Raw genomic sequence first — 22056 nt, 5'->3', positions numbered from 1 at the left:
TTCAGAGGTCAGTTATTTCATTTATTTATTTAATAGATATTTGTTGAGAGATATTTGTTTTTATTCCAGAAACTGTTCTCAGTACTGGGGAAACAGCGACCAGGACAGTCAAGAGTCCAGTTCCCAGGGAAACAAAGACAATTAAAAAAAAGTTAACGAATTCATAGGGAAATAATTTCAGAGAGTGGTGAGGGCTTTGGGTAACATATGACAAGGTGCTCTTATAGAGGGTCTTCTTTAGTGGGGTTGTCCAGGAGTGGAAGATTTTAGTTTCTGACGATAAGCACTCCAGCTGAAGGGAACAGCAGCAGACAAGGTTGGCAGAATTGAGAATCTCAGAAAGAAAGCCAAGGAAGCTAGGCACAGTGAGAGAGGCAGGTGCAAGGGGCAAGCCCGCCTGGTTCACAGGTGGTAGAATGAGGACAACAGCCTACCCTCACCCTCGCTCTCCGTCAAATCTTCATTCCACCACACCCATCCCTTCCTTTCTATTCCAGGATCCTTCCATCACATTTTCCATCAGTGCAATGGTCACTGGTTTCCCTTCCTCCAGCCTCTCACCCTTTCACTATAGCCTACTATGGGCTAATGACACTCATAAAAGATCCCATTAAAAAAAAATCATATAATTCTTCTACTTAAAAATCATCAACGTCTCTCCTTTGTTCTTGGGATCAAGCAGAAACTCCTTACCCTGAGCAACTAATTATTGCTACCATTTAGCCCCAACCTAATCTGCGTAGGTGGGCCCACCTATGCTTTGATATCAATTACTCAAATCTGCTTCTTTCCTTTACACACAACATCCTCTCCCCAACCTGCAGGGTAGCTCCCCATCTGTAGTTCATCAAATGTCGCTGCCTGGTGTTATCATCCAAGCTTCATGACCATATATTATGCTCTCCCAATTAGGCCCAAGATTCTTGAAGGCTGGTAGTTTATTTGTTCTTTATTTGTGCCCTCTGCAGTCTCTAACCCATTGCTACAGACATGGTAGGTGCTAAATAAAAGTTGTTGAATAAAGAATAATTTCTGGAGCCCTGAAATGCTATTCTGATCCTCTCTCATGTATATTTTAAAATTTATTGTAACATTTACTATGTGTCAGCTACTGCATAAATATTAGCTTCTTTAATCTTCATAAAAACCGTATGGGTAGGTATGTTTACCCATTTTACAGGTGAAGAAACTGAGACATAGGAAGGTTAAACTATCTGCCCAAGGCTCCCAAAGTCCCCCAGTCCACGTCTAAAGCACTATGGCACGCTGGGTCTCTCTCTCTCACACAGTACACTGCTACTAACTCCCTTTCAACACTCCACACTTTTAGTTCATTCTTGGTTACTTGGGCACAAGTGAGTTATATGATAGAAAACAAAGTGAGGAAAACATGATGCTCAAGTAAGAACAAATTTTATCATCCCCAATAAAATGAATTATTATATATCTGTTGGCACCATGTCTTTATCTTCTAAAATGATATTTCCAACTGGATTTAGTGCTTCCAACTGATACTAGGCCCTCAGCTCAGGAGACAGGAATTCTCCGAGGCCCTGCAGCACAGGTGCAGCCTGAGACAGTGGAAATTTCCCAGCTCCTGCCAGAATCATGGTTTAATTTTCTCTCAGAAGTTTAGGCTCCAGGTCTTAGAGGAAAATTCACGGTCTGGTCCCTAATCAGTGTTGTCCTACGGAGAAGGCCAGCAGCACAGAGGAGTAATCATATGAATAGTAGTCCATCGGGATTTAACAGCCAGAATCCAGCCAGGGTTGAGAAACGGGTCAATCCATATATGACCTCCCAGGAAATAAAATGGAAACAGTCAAATTCTGACCACTCCAAAACTCCTGCCACAATTACTTGCAGTTTGTAATATAAAACAAACATTAACACACTCAAAATTTGATATAAAGAAATATTTTAAATATTAAAATTGTTAGAATTTTAGACCTAGGATAGACTAGGATAGGAAACCACTTAGATTCCCATTGTGAATGAGGAATTGATGTACGTGGAAGTCAAGTCTCTTCTCAAAGTCACAGGTAGAACCAGGGCCTTTATATCACAGCTTGGCACCCAGATGGCTAGAAGAAAATTCTAGGTAATTACCTCTTTGTCAAGTTACAGGTACCTTTGCAAATAAACCACCCCTTGAATTCAGCTATTTTTGAATTTCTGACTCTGGTGAACGGGTGTTTTTTATGTCAGTCGTATTTGAAATGCTAATCAATAGTCTCACAGGATGACATAAACACTTTGAAACCTTTCTTAAGAGTTAATAATGACAGTAGAACACCAATGCAGAAGGAAACTTAGAGAGCCAGAATATTCTTTCTAAAGCTTTATACTGGAACTTTTTCAAATGTTGGAAAAAATGAAAAAGGTGATTACATGACTGAAAAATGCTGCAAGTTCTTCACTTGAAGAAGCCTAAAATGTACTCTTTGGAAGATGAAATAGACTTCCTTTGTTGCTCTCATCGTATAAGCAAGAAAAAGGCAAAGCTCGCCCCCCCCTCATTCCCCAAGGTGAACATGTAAGCTAGACAAAATCTGCTCTTGTATAATCTTTGTTCTGCCTCAGTGGCAGCTCCTGCCACTCTCCTTCACAATAGCCCTGCTCTCGTGTCCTCTCTGGGACACTCCTGATGGTATCACACCATACCTCTTTGTGGTAAGATCTGTCCTAAAATCGCCTGTAAGGCACCGGCCCCATGGCTTAGTGGTTAAGTGCGCGCACTCCGCTGCTGGCGGCCCGGGTTCGGACCCCAGGCACGCACCAACGCACCGCTTCTCTGGCCATGCTGAGGCCGCGTCCCACGTACAGCAACTGGAAGGATGTGCAGCTATGACATACAACTATCTACTGGGGCTTTGGGGGAAAAAAATAAATAAAATTATGAAAAAAAAAATCACCTGTAAAACTCAAATGGATTCAATGGGTCAAGCAATTAAAATGTTTAAGTGAGCTCTTGACTCTTGGTTTAACAAATGGACAAGTGCTAAATGGACATGAATTTGAGTCGGGCCGCAAGATGGGAAGGTCCCTCTGCCTGACCTGTCCCCATGGTAACATTCCCTAACTACGTAAAAACTGTGGTGAATTGTTTAGGATCTGCCTTCTGCTTTAAATAGAAAGCTCTGTGTCAGGCCATGCCTGTCTTGATCTCCTCTGCCCCCCTTTCCAGGGGCTAGCACAGTGCCTAGGACATGGTAGGTAGTAAGTATTTATTGAACAAGTGAAAGTTGACCATTGCCTAACCTCTAAGAGGAACACTATGCAGAATCAGAAAAGTGTTTGAACATTAAAAGGTTTAAGAATGCTCTGTCTGAATCTGCAAAGTAGTATTTAAATGTAGCCATATTATTTTGAGTAGCCAAATATTTTAAGTAGAAGTGGGATGATCAAACATTTGTTGAGCAATAACCAGGAGCCAGACAGCATGTTAGGCACCAGGATATGTGTGATTTTGTTCAATCCATCCAGGAATCCTAGTAAAAAGGAGTATTATCCCCATTTACAGATGGGAAAACAGCCTCAGAGCTGGGGTAGCTTATCTCAGATGCTATTATTTCAAAACACCGTGATCTCTAACTCCCCATAAAAGTAACTGATTCCACTAACATGACATTAATGACTAATCTTTGAAGTACAAGTGCTGAATCATTTTTCTAAAATTCAGCAATTATTTTTCAGGAATTTCCTTAGATAAAACTAGTCCAAAATCCTACGGAAATTAGCTTGCCTGATAACCTTACCTAACACAAGAGTAGTGTTTCAGCTTAATTGCCATCTTAACTAATTACACATGATATGGCACGGGCTATGCTAGTCTATTAAAAACCATTAGACAGAAGTCGTGTGGCTTTACGGTATATAGTTCTCATTCCCACAACTTACATTTTGATGGCATCTGTTACTCTCTGGAAGAAAGCCAGAATTTCTGAGTAAAATGTATCAGTCCTAACAATGGGGACGTTATTATTCCAGAAAGCCAACTGAGAATTGAACAAGATCTTACGGTAATGACTAGAACTGGGAAACAAGAATTTTCTTCGGCACAGCAGGAAGAAATCTTTTTATTAAGGTTATGAGAATCAGAGATGTGAACATCCCGTCATAATTTTAAAATAAATTACTTAGGATGGGTCACTATATCAAAGAGGCTTCTATATATTGAACAAAATCCAAATAATTTTGCTCTAAATATTTGGGTTTGCAGCATAATTCCACACTAAAACTTATTAATCAATGTTGAGTCACAAGACATCCACAAACTGACCGAAACACTTCTAGGTTCACTGGCGGATGGAAAGCTAAAATCCCCATTCAGAGCCCTCCTGTGAAAATTGTTTTTCTCCTTTCTGGTTTGACTTTTTGATGAGTAAAATCTGAGCGGTAGATTCTTGACATTATTATTATTATCATTAATTATTAGTGGTATTAAATAATAGTTATAGCTCTGTATCCTTTTGTCTAAGGGCATGCTTTCTCAGATTTGCTCACTCTGTATAGTCTCCCTTGGATAGCCTCATCCGCAGCTGTGATTTCAATTTTCAAGTATACTCCAGTGACTTACAAATCTTTATGATCATTTAACAAATCTTTATTATCTGCTATATACCAGGCACTGTTCTATGCTCCTGGGATACCCTAGTGAACAAAAGAGACTGAAATCTTACCTTTGTGGTAGTTTATCTTTTCTAACTTCTCTTTGAAAATGCAGACCCATGTCTTCAGTTTCTTACTGGACATATGCACTTGGTCACCCAAATTGGACCTATACACTTAGACACTATGTGGCAAACTGAGATCATCACATCTCCTCAACTGACTCCTGTGGAAGTCCTAGGATTTAGGTTGAGCCCCACTATGCTCAACCCACCACTCCCAACTAGCCAAGGCCAGAGACCTAAACCACCTTCCCCTTGCCTTCAGTAAATCTTCTACCTGAATCTTTTCATATCCATCATTTCTTCTCGATCTCCAGTGGCATTTCATATCAGTTCTCATCATTGATACTGGCTAATGAAATATTTCTACCTGTTTTTTTTTCTCGCTCCAGGATGCCTCCCTTGAATCCATTTCTTACACTGTCATGCAACATGCTTTCTAAAATACACATCTGACCTTATCTCTTTGGTTTAATATCTCTGAGGGGCTTCCTTAAGCTTTCAGGGCAAAGTAAAAACTGCCAAGTACACAAGGCCCTTGTGATCTGGTTCCTTGTTAGCCCTTTATCTCCTGCCCTCCTGGATAACCTCACCCTCTCTCTAGGCAGGCCGAACTGCTCCCTCCAACTGCTCCATCTCATTCACCTGACCCACTCAGGCATCCAGGCATGACCTCGTGAGGCCTTGCTTCCCAGGCCGTCTGCTCTGTGGCAAGCTCCACCGCTGCACTGTGCCATCCCCACTCCTTTATTTGATCTCTCTGTCTTCTGTATCTCACCAAAGCTTCCCGAAGGAAGTTACGGTGTCTGCCTCAGCCTTGAGTCCCTAGGCAGCCCAGTGCTTGAAGCAGAGTAAGCACTCACCCTGTGTTTGTTGCATGAATAAATCTTTAATCGACGGAAAATGATTTCTTGGTTTGTATTTTCAAGGCATTTTAGCTCATACCTCAATTATTGCAGCTTAGAGATGAAAAAGTCTAATTCTTCAAAATATGAGAAGCGGAAACAGCTTTCCTCCTTCCAAAGGATGTCTTTTGGTTTTTGTTTTTTTCCCCTACCTTTTCTCCAACACTTGACTTAGATATATTTGATCTTAGTCAAGCTTTACCTGTTTCTTCACTAGGAGAAGGTATAGCTAAAGGTAAAAGCATAGACACTGGCCCCAGAAAAAACTGTGTTTGGATCTGGTTCAAGCCTTTATTTGCTGAGCACCTGGGATAAGTAATGAACATCTCTGAGCCTCAGTTTACATAAAATGGGTATAATTAAATAAGACAACATGCAAAGCTGCTAGCACCTATCATAAACCTAATTAGTTTCTGTCTTTTTCACTGCTCACCCTTTCACTTTAAGATACACGCATTGCCTGGAATATATTCCCCTCCATCCCTTCTGACAAAATCCTCCTCATTTTTTAAGGTCCAACTCTCCTTATAACCTTCTCTGTGCAATTGTCCCTATTGCCTGCAGCCAGAAAGAACTGTCCTGTCACCTGGGCTCTGGTGGCTCTATGTCTATGTCTTATTCATGTTGTTCAACAAAGCTATGTCAAATGCCTACTATGTGTTGGGCATTAACTTAGGGGTTGGGACCACAGCAGTGAACAAACAGATGTGTAAACGCCTAAGTCATAGTGGAGAGGAATGAGCATGTCAGTAAGTATAAAAACAGTATTAGGTCAGATTAACATAAATGCTTTAAAGGGTGATAGGTTAGAAAGCAACTGGAATGGGAGTGTCAGAGAAGGCACCAGACATGGAAAGAGTTAGGACACAACACTGCAAACAGAAGGCACCCACATGCCCAGGCTCTAACCAGGGAAAAATGTGGATTTTCGAGAAAAAGAAAAGGGCCAATGTGGTTGAATGGTAGTTGGCTAAGGAAGGACGGATGAAATGAGATTGATGAAGTAGGCTGGGGCCAGATTGTATAAGGAGGCCATGGGAAAGAGTTTGGATTTTATTCTAGGCACCACTGAAGGGTTTTAAGCAGGGGTGTAATGGCATAATTTAAGATTTCTCCAGCTGTTGTGTGTTTGTACATCTATTACATCTTTCATGAGAGTTCTGATGTGCACTATCGTTTCTGGTGAATATAGCTGTCCTTTCTATTAAAGTGTGGTTCTGTGAGGGCAGTGATGATGTTTTACTCTTATTTCTATCAGTGCCTCGTGCGTAGTGCTCCCCAGTAAATGCTTGTCAAATTGCAGCCTCCGTCTTTCTTGCCTACAATTGTAATAACTGTAATTGTGATACTTCTAATCTTTGTAGGAAGATTGCAGTCGCCAACCAGCTCTGAATGAGCACATTTTTCCTATTTGAATTCCTCTTGGGCCTTCCTGCCATTGTAGGGTTGTCAGCTGACTTCCTGTCTCCCAGCCAGGTCTCCTCCCTGCCCTGGTCTGAATGTTTACGTCCCTTTTCTGTAGAGCATAAGATATGCTGCTGAGAGCGCTGGGTATAGCCGGCCTGGCCTGCTCTCCAAGGAACCACTGCTTCTAGCTTTAGACATCGCACAGCATCAAATCATCACGGGACACTTACTGACCATTTGCACTTAATGTGCCTGGCATATTAAGGACACAGCATCCCTCTCTACTAGCTGTGTAACTTCAGGCAAGTTACCAGCCCTCTCTAAGCCTCAGTTTTCTCACGTGTAGAGTGGGGATAATAATAATAGACCGGCTACAGAGTTGTTATAAAGCCTTAAAAGAGATCACACACATCGAACACCTAGCACAGCACCTGCACCTAGTCAGACATCATCAAATGTCAGTTATGTTAGTAGCATTAGTGTTGGTATGCATGATTTTATTTAATCCTCATAGCTACTCTGCAAGGAAAGTCTTCTTATATCCAGGGCCATAGACATGGCTGTACTAGTTGCTAAAACTATTGCAGTATTTCCCAGTTGCCAAATTAGCCCCTGTCCCAAGCCCTCCAAATACCCTTCTCTCCCTATAATCCTGCAGCCTTCTCTTCCCCTGAGATCCCTGCCCTTTCCTTCTTCCCATGATCCAGCAACCAAAGGGACAGGGCCAGCACAGCAGGAGGCCTCCAGGATCCAGGTGCAGTTCAGCTGCTTCTATTCTGAGTGCTGACTAGCTGATTATACTTATTTCATCCAAGGGTAAAGTGAAGTGCAGAGGAGATACGTAAAGTCACCAATCTGTAAATGAAAATCCTAAGAAGTCAAACTTCAGAACCTAACGCCCAAGTTTATTCCTTTACACTGAGCATCTCCTTAAACATTGGTTAGAAACACTAACAAAAGCCACTTTTGGATTCTTGAACTTTGAGGACTACCCACCTGGACACCAGCAGATTCAGTTTCTGATCAGTTCAGGAAGCTGTCAATGACATCTCAGAGTCAGCACCTCATCTCCCTGCCCTCGCCTTTATTCCCCATCCCACTTCCATCCATGAATTTCATTTAAACACTATTTGACCCAAATCCTTTTACTCTCACTTCCAGCACTGATGAAGACTCTGTGTACAGCCACTGTTAAATATTTACCATTTCTATCTCTATATCACAAGCTAAAAAGGGGATTAGAAGGATGTTAACATGTACACAAAAATGTGGTAAGTCATGGATCTTACAAGTGAATACTAAATAGGAAATTTGAATAACATAGAGGATAGATCCCACAACGACAATGAAATCCAGAGTTGGGGATTGAAAAAGATCCCTCTTATATTGAAGACACATGTCTGGACTTAAATGTGGAAAGTGAAGGTGGTGTCTCCTTGAATGTACCGTATACATTTATTTCTTAATTGTGCATTCTGAGTTGCAAAGAGCTCCTTGGCTTGCCTTGAAATGTAAACATTTAAAAAAATGTCTTATTAAGTTTGAAAGTCTTTTTTTTTTTTTTGGAATGGGTTTTAAAGGTTGAGCAGTTACATAATTGGCTTAATTAGATCCAATTACACAATTAGCATAAATTAGAAATAATAGAATCCAAACATATAATTTCATAATTATGACACATAACAATATCGCAGAAATTAAGTTGGCAAACGGTGCTAATGCAGGAGGGGTGCACATAAATCTCAGAATACTCTATGTCTTTCATGAGCCCGAACATCTCCCCCCTCCAACAGTTACCGTTCAAAAATATGGTTTAACTAAACAAGACTGATTTTGAGTTCCAGACACAGAAAACAACATCTGGAAAATTGTTGGTTCTTTTCCTTCCTTATGGGTGACTAGATTTCTTTTCTATCATTAAAAGGATGATCACTCTCTTCTGAGGTCTTAATGGATTATTACAAGAAAGAATTCATTCTTACGGGTGAGTTATGCTGAAAAACCCACCAATGCACATGTCTGCCAGTCCGCTGGGAGAGCAGCTTCAGGCACACCCCTGACAAGTTGTGCACTGCGGGAGGAGCTGGGCTTGAGAAATACTGTGAAAGAGACGACAGGGGGATTAAATCGCCTTGTCTCTCAAATCAGCCACTCGAGTTTTAATACTGCATTCATTAGACTTGGTTCAGGTGGCATAACACTTCCTGCTGCATCTTTATCTTCCGATTTTAAAACAGGGGAAAGATGACATTTCACTAATGAGAAATTCACATTCCAAACTCCTCCAGCTATGTCGGTGTACCTTTCTGTAAATTATGTCCAACTACCAGAGGGCTAAAAAGAAACCACTCATTTGTTAATTCATTCATTATTTTATTTATTCGTTCAATAAATGTTTTGAGCTTCCTCAAGAAAGAAACTATTTCTTTTTTCTCCTTAAATGTCAAACTCATAGCCCAGCTGCTAGCATACAGGAGGCACCCAATGTTTACTAAATTGCTTTTAATACATATTACAGGTATTACTTGCCCTGGTATTGCACAGAACAAAGAGCTACGCTATACCTGGTTGTGACCTTCAAGAAACTTACAATTTTTTTTGTGTCAAGACAGACAATTATTATGTTAACAAAAACATGAGTTAAATTGTCGTAGCTGACATTACCATGATGCCCAGAAATAGTTTTTAGTCAAGAGTCGAATAAGTAGAAAAGCTTAAAAGTACCATGCATCAAAATGAGGAAATGGTCCCCAAAAAACCATGGTCATGGGGGGATGGCCAGCCGGGGTCTCAGTTGCAGCCCAGTACACCAGAACACACAGGGGAGGCAGCAGGTCTCTGAAAAGACACGATACCTGCCCTTCCAGGCACCCCTGGTTTCAATTCCACTGTTCGTCAAATTAACTACTAAATATCCCCAATGGCCCCAACATATCTCAGCAAATGAACACTGAAAAGAGCCCCAAATTGTTAGAGAAACATCTAAAAGCCTTGGGCATTTTTTCTAATGATCTCTATGTTGTTTGTTCCTCCTCAGTCATCATCCTTTGGGTAATGAGAGAAGCAAAGGGCTTAGAGATGCTCAAAGGCCATTACTAGTACCGGTTGGAGGATTTATCCCTTTATACCCTTTCTTCTAGTTTATTGGATTCCCTTTCATTATTTTTACTTCCCTACATGGCCCTTCCTCTTCCCTTCTCATTTTCTGTTTGCAATAAATATGAGCGCAAAATATCAATTCTCTTATCAAAAACGAGGGTTTCCTTGCCAGAAGAAAATACATTCCCCAAATATCTTGATCTCTTCACATTTCCCCTAACATCCCAGAATACACTTTGTGTTAATTCAGATACTCAGACAGTGGATGTTTAAACAGCTTGGTTTAGGGTTTGGAGGCAGGGGTAAGAAAGTTTTAAGTTTCTGTTAATATTTCAGAGTCTTGATCCTATTACTGTATAGATGTACAGGCACAAATATATTTCCTAAGATTCTAATCCCTAGAAGCAATATATCAATTTATTTATAATGTATGTTTAATGCATATGGGTATAAATATTCCTTATTGACAAGGTAATAAAGAATAGAGTTGAAGCATTGAAGGTAAAAAAATATATCCCCAAAACTTGTTATATTCTTGTTTTTTCTCATTTCACCAGAAGACAAGAAGCATTTGCCAAGGGTTCCAAGGTACAAATCAGATTTCCTTAAACTGTATAGTAGAATTCAGATGAATTGTTTCGTCAACAAGTAAGAGGAACTTCCTTATTTTCTTTTGCTTAAATCTACGAGGATAAAAACTACATCAATTATGAAGAATTTAAGACTCTTCCAAAGCCCTGTTGATAAACAAGTGCTTAAATCAACTCAGTAAATGAACCTACTTTTAAAGACCAAAAATAAAAATGGTAGGAAAATATCTGGAAGGTTTCCTACCAAACTGTTAAGAGTAGTTAACTCTGGGTTGGAGAGAGGAAAAATATAATCTTTGAATTGGGCTACAGACATGCTTCAACTTGCCCTGTGCTCTAAAATCTTCTCTCTCTCTAGAAGGATCAGGATCACAAGGTCATAATCTCCACAAAGCTTGGAGTAACAGATTTTCTGAACTGGGTTCATCAGCTACAAATTTTTAGAAGTTTTCCAAAAAGGCTATCTCAGTAAATGAACAATCTTCCATGTGAATGATTTTCTGTTTCCATCAGTCCTAAGCTTAATATCACTCTTCCTTCTCCTGGTCATTAAAATTCAGGAACAGTGCCTGTTCTCTTGGATGTGCACTGCTTGGATGAGAATGAGACATTTCACATTGGAATACGCTTGTGAGCTCTTCTCCTTCCTGTCATGGTTCTGGAGAGAGCTCTGACAGAAGAGGATGTGCAGAAACAAGGATAAGTATGTGGATACTTAAACATTGAAGCATAAGTGCCTGGTAAAATGCTAGTTTAATGTTAAGGCTAAAGATGGGTCAACATTTTCACAGCAGTCTTCTCTTACGGTAAAAGTCACCTGACGATTTCCTTACTATAACATCCAAAGGCTTTGATCCAAAGGCTTCTTTATGGCCTCTTTGCAGTAATTGATGCTGTTGAACTCTGACACTGAAATGCTCATTGCTTGGCTTTTGACACACTCCACTTCCTGGTTCTCCTTCTGCCCTTTTTATTGTCTTCTTTTCTACTTATTTTACTCATCTTTCTTTTTTTTCCTAAATGGAGGATCCCCCAGCTTCTGTCTCTGGCTTTCTCTTCTCTTCTCTCTTTAGACTTTCTCCCCTCTCCCACTTCTCTCTAATCTGATGGCTTCGATTATCATTCCATGTGGACAGTCACAGTGAAAACTGTCAATTACTGAGTACCTACACTGTGCTGGACAACTTTTATGCATCATCTCACACCAATTTTCTGACTTTTAGATGAGGAGGCAGAGTCAAAGACTCACTCAAGATATCAAAGACCACACAGCAAACAACTGATAGAGCCAAAGTTTGAGCCAAGATCTTTTTGGCTCTAAGGCTCTTGTTGTTGTCACCATACTGTCCCTCCTAATCCATGACTTGGCCTCCAGTCTCACTTCAAAATCAACAAGTCTTCTCTGACCAGCTTCTTCTAACAAAGAGACTTTCTGAAACCGATACACCACCTTTCTCCCAAAGACGAGGGTCATGATGTCAGGCATCTTTGGCTCATCTTACAGTCTTCCACCTCCCCCGCTCTTCCCCACCTCCTCCCATGTCGCCCACCCCTAATCTCATCAATTGCAAAAACCCACCTCTGACTTCATCTTTCCCTTCTCCAAACCAGCCTACACACCACTGCCTGACAACTGTTCTAGACCACATCTTTCCCTTAGTTAAAACTTTCAGTGGCTTCCCATTGCTGATGAAATAACGTCCAAACACCTACACTTATTGCTCAAAAGTCCAATCTCCTTTTCCTGTCATATCTCTCAGAGCTTCCTTACAAGTGAACTATGCGCCAGTGAAACTGGGCAACTAGTGACCCCCACGTGTCTCAGAGGCTCATTTTTCTGCCTTCATTCAGGCTGCTCACTCTTACAAGAACTCACTCTTAATCCAGCAGACAGCCCCCATCTACCCTGTCTGATGTATTGTCCCCCAACACACAGGCGTGCGCGCACACACACACACCAGTTCCCCTCCACGACCTCCCAGTTGGATGTCACTCTACATCTGTAAGCCTTCACAGATTTTCATTTGTTCCACTCCTGGGGAGCTCAGCCTATTCTACTTTTATTCTCCTCTCCCTCTTACTAAGCTCTCTATTCCTTGGCAGAAAAGGAATGTACCAGACTCTTCAGTGTATTCCTCGAAATCCTTTAGTCCAAGAACGAGTGCCCAATAAATATATATTAATTAAACTTACTCAAGCTTTGATAAAAATATAACAATGTGAGGTCACATTTTAGATGTAGTGCTTTACATGTTTTTTTTCCTCCTAGCAAGCAGAGACAAAATGTTTCACACAAATGGTCTCTGAGAATCTTGAGATCAAAAATGTATAATTAATGACTATGAATGCATATCCTCACAATGATTACTTTTTTTTCTAATTTAGAAAGGAGAGAGGACAGAAAAGAAAACATGGGGGAAAAGAAAGAATACTAGGTTCTGCCCACAGTTATATGAAGAATGTAGAGAAAATAACTTATAGTAGGATGCAAGTCAATAATAAAAAAGCATGAAAAATGCTGAACTATAAAAATTCAATTTACACGTAGCTCTCCCGTGATACATACGTACTGTCAGGTAAGGTAAACTACTGCTATATTAACTTATTAATATGATAACCTCTGAAAATGTTCTTTGGTTGCTCCTTATATTGAGTTTATGTCTTCCTAAGTAGATGGTGAGCTCCCAGAGGGAAAGATACAGAGCCACTGTTACCTGCCTCGCCTGACCCTTTGGCTTTGGTGCTTTCTAAAAGTTATCCTTCGGATCAAGCAGCAAGGAGGTCCATGACTCTTCTAAGGCTTAATTCTCAAACAGTGAACACAATTTTGTAGGATGATTTTTGAGAAAAAAATCCGATATACAGCTACGTTTATTATAAGAATGCAAGAACATGTATCAGATGCAGTGATACTCACTCACTAAATACGTATCATGGATACACTAAAGTTGTAACTTTGGCTTCTCTTTAAGCCAGTTAGTTCTAATCTTCTAAAAAACAGAAGAAACTTCGAATCATGGACAGTCACACCCTCTGTGCAATGCTACTGGTTTTAGTGAGGAGTTATAAGCAATTGGATGTGGCAGGATCAGTGCAAATCCATCGCCAACATTGGTACATCTATCCAAAGTGTATGCTGACAGAGAGCCAGTGCTCTCCCACTGAGATCGAACGTTACACTCTTCCCAAAAACAATTTAATTTCTTAAACCCTTGATTTCTGAAATGCAAGGAATTTCTTAAAGTATGAATCTTCTGTTCATTTGCCAATGGGAAAGTTCCAGATTTTTGAATTGAGACATCAGTAATAACAGGAGGCATGAGGTCAGAAGACGACAGACATGACTCAGATAGTGGTATTCACTGCACAGAGAATTCTTCAGAAAATATCATCTGTGCACTTGAGACTTAGGTTTGGTTTGTATAACCAAGAAGTCCATTGGGAAGCAATGATTTAGCCGGTATGGGGGTTCCTCAATGACTGATAGTCCTATTTAAAAGTTAACTAGAACATTTATATTTTGGGAGATGGGTAAGGTAGAGAAGGAGAAAGCATATGAAATGCAATATAGTCACAGATTAAAACCCTCGGATCACTCACCACAATCATTTGAGCCACGTAACTTTCAGGTCCAGTGTATTCAGTTGGATCTTTAACCTTCACCAGGACTAGGAAGTACAAATAATGCCACATATTGTGTTCTGATTTGATGTGCTCCTCAAATGAAACAGTCTTATTATCAAACTTGTCCCGCTCGAGTCCTGCAAAACACAGGAAAGACAATGTACCTAATTTATCATTTAATCAGCACTCACTTCTCAGCATAAAACAAAACATTATAATTACTGTAAAAAAAAATGCTTTCTGTAACAGTCTGCCAATTTAAAATGCTATGATTAAAAACAACATAGTACATAAGACCTCCAGAAAAAAGGCCATAGTTTACAGATTTCTTCCCAACTAACATTTTTTTCCCATGGATCCTTGGAAATGCAGTCCTAACAGATGTAAAATTTGCAGATAACTTTAAATATAGCCATATCAAAATTGTCAAATTAAACCGGACCACAAGTGTAAGAAAAAAAGTCAAAATGATTGTGCAAGGAAAGGCATGCCTGCTAATCAGGACAGAAAACAAATGTCATTTTATCCAGAAAATTGAGAAAAAAGAGGGAAGGCAGCTGAGACAGTCATCTCTTCAAAACCACTTGTAATCAGTGAAAGGCAAGCGAATGAGTGCTCTGAGTGCAATGAGGACTCACAGACTCGTCCAGCCCCTTAGACTACTGTGTTCCAGGCATTTTGGGGAAAGGACGGTCTGCTCAATTTCCAGGGCACATTTTCAACCTCTGGAAGAACATTGAAGAGAGGATCTGGGTAGTAAGATTACTTTCTCTCAAAGGTTGAAGAGTGGATGAAAGGAAATGAATGGAGATGAAGAAACACATCTATGGAAAAACGAATTACACTGCCAAGTAAAATGGGATGTTGGGATTCAGTCTGGTTTTCCAGTTCAGATACTGGAGGAAAAAACCCAGGAAATTGAATTCCAATCCTGGCTACTCTTTTCCTAATCATATTTTAAAAAAAGAAAAAGAAAAATAAAGAAAAAAGGCCATTTGACCATTCAGCCAAGAAGACCCTTTAAATAGTACAATAAGTAAAAAATATATCCCCTCTGAAGGGGTGACCTTTTAAATTATATTATTGGATATTTTTATGGAAAATACCATAAAATTCGGCTGCCTGATGGCTATGCCTCAACTTATTTGACCTATCATCATCTCAGCAGGCCTCAAATAAAACCTAATCCTCTTCCCCAAACCTGCTCCACCCACAGTCCTCTTCTCATTCCATGGCAACTCTAGTCTTCCAGTTGTTCAAGCCAAAAGTCTAGGAGTCATCCTTGAATCCTCTCTCTCTCACATACCACATCCAATTTATGTTGAAATTCTTTTGGCTCTACCTTCAACATACATCCAGAATCTGATCATTTCTCACCACCTCCATGTCTATCACTCTCGTCTGAGCCCTTATCATCTCTCATCTGATGACTTCAATAGCCTCCCACGCCTCCCTGTTTTTCATTTTTACTCTCTATGGCCTATTCTCAACACTATAGCCAGAATGATCTTTTAAAAACCTAAGTAGGATGGTGTTTCTCCTCTCTTCCAAATTCTGCAGTGGCTCCTGACTTCCTCAGACTAAAGGTCAAAGTTCTTACAATGGCCTATGAGTAGAGTTGCCAGATAAAATACAGGATGTCCAGTTAAGTCTGGATTTCAGATAAACAATGAATAATTTTTTGAGTATAAGCATGTCCCATGCAATATCCATCTGCTAAACCCTAAGTAATTTGGCCCTATAGCCTCTCGAACCTTGTCCCCTACTATCTTCTCCCTTGCTAACTCTCATCCAGCCACACTGGCCTCCTTGCTCTTCCTTGCACACAGACCCCTGCTTCAGGGCCGTTGGACTAGTTGTTTTCTCTGCCCACAACATTCTTCTCTCTGGTATGTCTTTGACTAACTCACTCACCTTCAAGTTTTTCCTCAAATCTCACCTTCTCAATGTGGCTTAACTTGATCACACTATTTCATCCTACAACCCGTCCCTCCTTTCCTTTTGCCAACACTCTCAATCACTCTTCCCCTTCTTTCCTCTTTTTCCTATAGTGCTTGTTACCTCCTAACTGAATATAGCCCTATCAAAGTTGTTAAATTAAACTGGGCCATAAGTCTAAGATAAACAGGTAAAAATAAATGGTTATGCAAGACAAATCCTGCCTGCTAATCAGCACAGAAGAAAGGAATGTCATTTTATCCAGGAACTTAGATAGAAACTTATCATGTTTATTATTTATTGCATGTCCATGGGCAGATATATTTGTCTCTTTTCTTTACCGGTGGTCCCAACAGCTTAGAACAGTGCCTGGTACACAGTTGGCACTGAATAAAATATTGATTGAATGAATCAAAAACACTTCACTAATGAAATATTATTTCACTAGGATGGCTATAATCAAAAATAGATAATAACAAGTGCTGGTGATGATGTGGATAAGTATCAACTAAAGTTGGTACCTACAATTTGGTAGAAATGTAACATAGTGCAACTTTGGAAAACAGTTTGGCAGTTTCTCAAAAGGTTAAATAAACAGAGAGTTACCATATGACCCAGCAATTCCACTCCTAGGTACACACACAAGAGAAATAAAAACATATGTCTACACAAAAACATGTACATGAATGTTCACAGCAGCATTACTCATAATAGCCAAAAAGTAGAAATAACCCAAATGTTCATCAACTGATGAAAGGATAAACAAAATATGGTATAGCCATACAATGGATATTTTTCTGCCATAAAAAGGAAGGAAGTACTGATACATGCTACAACATGAACCTTGAAAACATCATAAGTGAAAGAAGCAAGACACAGAAGAAAACGTAGTATATGATTCCATTTATATGAAATGTCCAGGATGGGCAAATCTAAAGAGACAGAAAGTAGATCAATGGTTGCCTAGGGCTGAAGAGGATAGAAGGTTTGATGGGGTAGAGGAGGAGTGGTGATGGCTAAAGAGTATGAAGTTTCTTTTGAGGGCAATGAAAATGTTCTAAAATTGATTGTGATGGTGGATATACAACTCAGAATATACTAAAAACCATTGAATTGTACACGTTAAATGAGTGAGTTGTAAGGTATGTAAATTATATTTCAATAGACTATTATAGAAAAAAAAAAGAGAAAATGTTAAATAGATTTCTCCCAGAATTCAATTCTAACAATTACCTGTCTGTTGCAAGGTACATAGGACCATAAAAATAATGTGTCTACTATCAATTAATCTGTAATATGGCAGAGGAAAAACACAGCTTGTGTTATATTCTGCAGTGGTATAGACTGCCAAGGAAGCATAAAGGACGGCAAAATGAATTCTGACCAGGTACATTTTTAAAGGTGTAAAGGAGGTGTAAAGCTTTAAATGTCTGGCCTATGAAACATGATTATGGCGAGTGGAGAAGAGATGAATGGTAATAAAAGGTACTTAATTTTTATTGAACATCTATTATGCTGACAACTATAAAGATGTCTAAATATGCTATTATAATTACAATAATCCAATCTGACCTTTTAGCATATGAGGAAACAGATTCAAAGGGATTCAATTAATTGCTCAAGTTAACACCTCTGGTTAGTGGAGAAGTCAGCTAGTATTTAAATAAAAATATTTCTGACTCCAAAGCCATGTTCTTTTGCCTTCTGGGCAGAGGAAATAGCATGGCAATGCTAGAGATGAAAGTAGATGACCTGTTTGCAGGAGTGTCAATTCCTCTGGTGTGACCAGAAGGGAACATTCAGAAATGGAGATGAAATGGTACATTTGCCACAAATCATGAAGAGCTTGAAACGCAAAGCTAAGGAATCTGCACTGTATTCTGCAGCCTTTTGAGTGAAGCCTAGCATATTCAGAGCTGTACTTTAAGCAACTTCCTATGGCAGGATTTTGAGGAAGACTGTGGGAGAAGGGGCTGAGGGCGAGGAGACCAGGGGACTAGGGCAGTGGAGGGGAATGTAAAAGAGGGAAACTGGTTGTCTTGCATCTTCACTGGGTCTCACTCTCTGAGCATTATTGTTCATTCCCATGGTTTCAACCATCATCATGCTGATGATTTCTCAATCTTTATCCCCAGCACTGACCTTTCTTCTCAACTTCAGTTTCTATTTCCAGCTGCTGCCTGGATAAATCCTTGTGGATAGCTTGTGGGCATGTCAAACTCAACTCATCAAAAATTTGTTTCTTTAGCCCTTCTTCGCCTCAGTTAATGAAGTTCCTGTCAACCAGGGAACTTGAAATCATCCTCAGACTCATGCACTGACAATTCACTCTGCACAGTTTTTGTAGTCACTCTGACTTTCTCACCATTCTCCAAGCACACCAAGTCCTTTGAAAATTGTATGCCTCCATCTAGTCTCTTTCCTGCCTTACAGGTATCCCTTCTTCAAGACGTGGCTCAACCACTGCCACCACTCTGGCTCCCACAGACACAGCCAGTTAGTTGATCCTCTCTGTGCCCACAACACTTTGCTATGAAAATTTGTCTATCTCTAGCTTAGCTTCTACCACTTTATTGTCTGGTTTATTTTTGTAGTACCAGCACCTGGCACGGTATCTGAAAAACAGGCATTCAACTAAAGTTGACAGAATAATTGAATAAATGAATAAGAGAGATTGAAGAGGAATTTTGGAATGAAAATTTAAGACGGTTTGATGTCCAATTAGAGGTATAGATTTAGGAGGAATCAAGAATGATTCTGAATTTACTGACTTGAATAACTGAGTTTATGGTAATATCCCTACAGCAAGAGAAAAAAAGAGAAGGAAGAGATTTTGGAGGAAGGATATGTTTGACTGGGGATGTGTTGAGTTTAAGACGCCTATAGAACAACCAGTGTTGGGATATCAGATAGGAAGCTGGAAATTCCAAATAGAAAGGTCAAGATGTAAATGTACTGGTTCAAGGATAAACGATGTAAAATGAACAATGAAAGCCAGGGTATTGGATGAGATGAGATGACCTAGGGAGAAAGAAAGGAAGGATAAGAGGAGCTTTGTGTGCTCAATATAAACTTTCCAGGAAAAAGAAGCAGACTGTGTATTATGCTGTGTTTCCCACATAGTATGACTAAGGTAAGGGCACACACCCACCCATCACCCAGGCATCCTCATATTCCTCTTCTCTGCCTTATTTTTCTGTCACCATTTGACATTCTGTATATGTCAGAAAATAAGGTTGGCAGTATTTTTGTCTGTTTTGTTCACTGCAATACCCTGGTACATAGTAGATGCCCAACAAGTAACTGTTGAACAAATAAATGAATGAATGACTTTAATATGTAAGTACAGATAATAAGGAACTAATATACTGAGAGAAGAACATAGAAGGCCTCTCTCTGACAATATAGACTTTATCTCCTCTTACATCACCTAGAAAGACCTTTAATTCTAGGAACTTGACTATCCTTATGATAGGAATTCTGACCTAATATAAAATCCTTTCTCCATTTTGTTATTTTGTCACACCTCGTATGTTGACATCTCCTTTTCACTGGATTTTTAGCCTCTGGTATTTCAAAATTAATAATTAATATGGACACCAGAGCCAATTTGTTTCTATGTTTATTGCTTCAGCTCTGTCATCTGCTAATCATCATCCTATCATTGCCTTCTGGACCACTAGCACTCGTTTTCTGAGTCATAACTCTCAAACATCTGGTCATTGTCTTCAAGGCTGGGGAAGTCCCATCTGCTCTCATTGTCTGTCACACAATCTACCTCCTCTGTTGCTAATATGGGTGTCACTGGTATGCTCCTGGAGCCAGTTCTCTCCTATTGTGGAGGTTCTCTCCCCTCTTATTTGATATTCTTTCCCTATTTGGATCTCGACTTAATGCCCAACTCTTCCAAGAACCATTTCTAGATTAACCACAACTATTTTATAGCCTACTAGTACAACTCCCAAATATTCCAACTGTTTAAATCATTGTTGTAATTGAGTTCCTATAATATATACGGTATGTATTAGATCTTATATGTGGTAAGCGATTCCAGGAATAAATGTATATCTAGATATATATTATCATAATGCTTCTCACATATTTCTAATGAACATGTGGTCCTTTGAGGGCAGAGAGTAGAGAACTCTTATGTCACTGAGGTTGCAGGGATTAGCAGCTAAAACTGCTTGGGACCACTTTTCAATTTTTAAAAAAGTTTTATTTTATTTTAAATGTTCACACTAAATTTGTTCCACGTTATGACATTCTATTTGTTCTAATATAAAACTACTATTTAAATTTACTCTTAGGTTAAATTACCTAAGTGGCCTCAAATATTTGAACAAATGTGAAGCTTCTGGAAAATAGACCATGTTGATTTAACATCTCTTTGTGACTCCTGATATATCACCCTATATCCCTGTAGGCATGTGCATGCCCCAGAAACAATATCCTGCATGTGACAAAATTTGGAATAACTTTCAATTAGCGCACATAGGTTTTTTGTCTGCAATATATATCAATTTAACACTTACTTGCTTTAGTTTCCTTTTATAGGTTATAAGCCACATAACTACAGAGAAAACATTAATTTGGAGCTGACTTATTGGATAGTCATTCATTATGCAAATACTTACGAATGATCCCCAACACATATTATGGAAGCATAAAAATGGATAAGACATGGATCTGGATCACTTAATAAAGAGAAATTAACGTATATTGAGGGCTTACTGTCAGCTAAGCCTTGAGCTAGGGATTTTGATATACATGATCTCATTTATACTCACCCCAACCCCAAAACATGGCATTATATTCCCCACTTTCCAGATGAGGGAACAACAGTTCAAGGTGAAAGGAAACTTGGCCAAGATCACATAGCCAAGATGTGAAACCGTTGTAGACCTATGTCTATTTGACTATAAAGTTCATGCACTTTCTACAATATGACAGCACATAGCATCCAGCAGAGGAGATAAGGCAACAAAAAATATGTACAGTACCACATAGCTAATGTGATGTGAGGAATTTAGGAGCAGACATGTTTGCTCTGGTTAATGAGATCAGAGAAGACTTCATGGAATAATGGCCTTAGATCTGGGCCTCAGAGAGAGGGCAGGAGTTTAACAGCTTAGGAGTTTGGGCATTCCAAACAGAAACACCGTAACTAGAAGACATGGAGAGTCTAGAAGTTAAAGATGAACAAAGTAGTTGAACTGGAACTTGAGCTAGGAGGACAATAGGTGCAAGGATAGACAAAGAAAGAAGCAGTCCAATTGTGGGCCACCTTTCATGCCAGAAAAATTAGAGTTTTAGAGTTATAAACTGTGTGATGATATTGATAGCTTTTTGAGTATGAAAATGATTAATTCAAAGTGGAAAAATTAGTCTGGCAGCACTGAGCAGGCCATTTGGGGGTGTGAGCCAGGGTGAGAGTGAAAAACCAAGGTGTGGCTATGGGATATGTGGAAGGAAGTGAGTGAGATTGTGAAAATAGATTCATTAACACATTAGGTAACCAGTGCACCTGGAAGAGGAAAAAGGAGATGCTAAAAATGGTGAAGTTCCTAGCCCAGATACCTGAAGGCACAGTGGGTTATCATTAATTGCAATATGGAAGTCAGGATAAGTTGCTGGGTTAGAAGGAGGAGATGGAAAGGCATAATGCATTGATTTTTGAACATTGTAAATTTGGCTGCCAGGAAGTCATGCCTTTCTAAATGTCAGTCAACAATTGAAAACAAAGGAGAAAAGTCTGCAGAGAGGTTGGAGCTGTGGTTGCATATTTGGCAAGTATCTGTATAAAGTGGTGTTAAAGAG

At 39.6% G+C, this 22056-nt stretch overlaps 1 protein-coding gene across 1 annotated transcript in view; it reads right to left on the bottom strand.

Annotated features, from left to right (window-relative positions):
* The window catches only part of ITPR2 (inositol 1,4,5-trisphosphate receptor type 2), a 472032-nt gene that overhangs the window by 37475 nt on the left and 412501 nt on the right, over positions 1 to 22056 (bottom strand). Inside the window, exon 55 of the mRNA XM_058558623.1 lies at positions 14275 to 14435. Within this exon, the coding sequence (XP_058414606.1) occupies positions 14275 to 14435 (161 nt within the window). The remainder of the gene's footprint in view (positions 1 to 14274; positions 14436 to 22056) is intronic.

This window comes from Diceros bicornis, chromosome 17 (assembly GCF_020826845.1).
Source record: "Diceros bicornis minor isolate mBicDic1 chromosome 17, mDicBic1.mat.cur, whole genome shotgun sequence".
NCBI classification, from domain to species: Eukaryota; Metazoa; Chordata; class Mammalia; order Perissodactyla; family Rhinocerotidae; genus Diceros; species Diceros bicornis.
The sequence above is the reverse complement of the archived record's forward strand: the minus strand, read 5'-3'. Positions and strand labels throughout refer to the sequence as shown.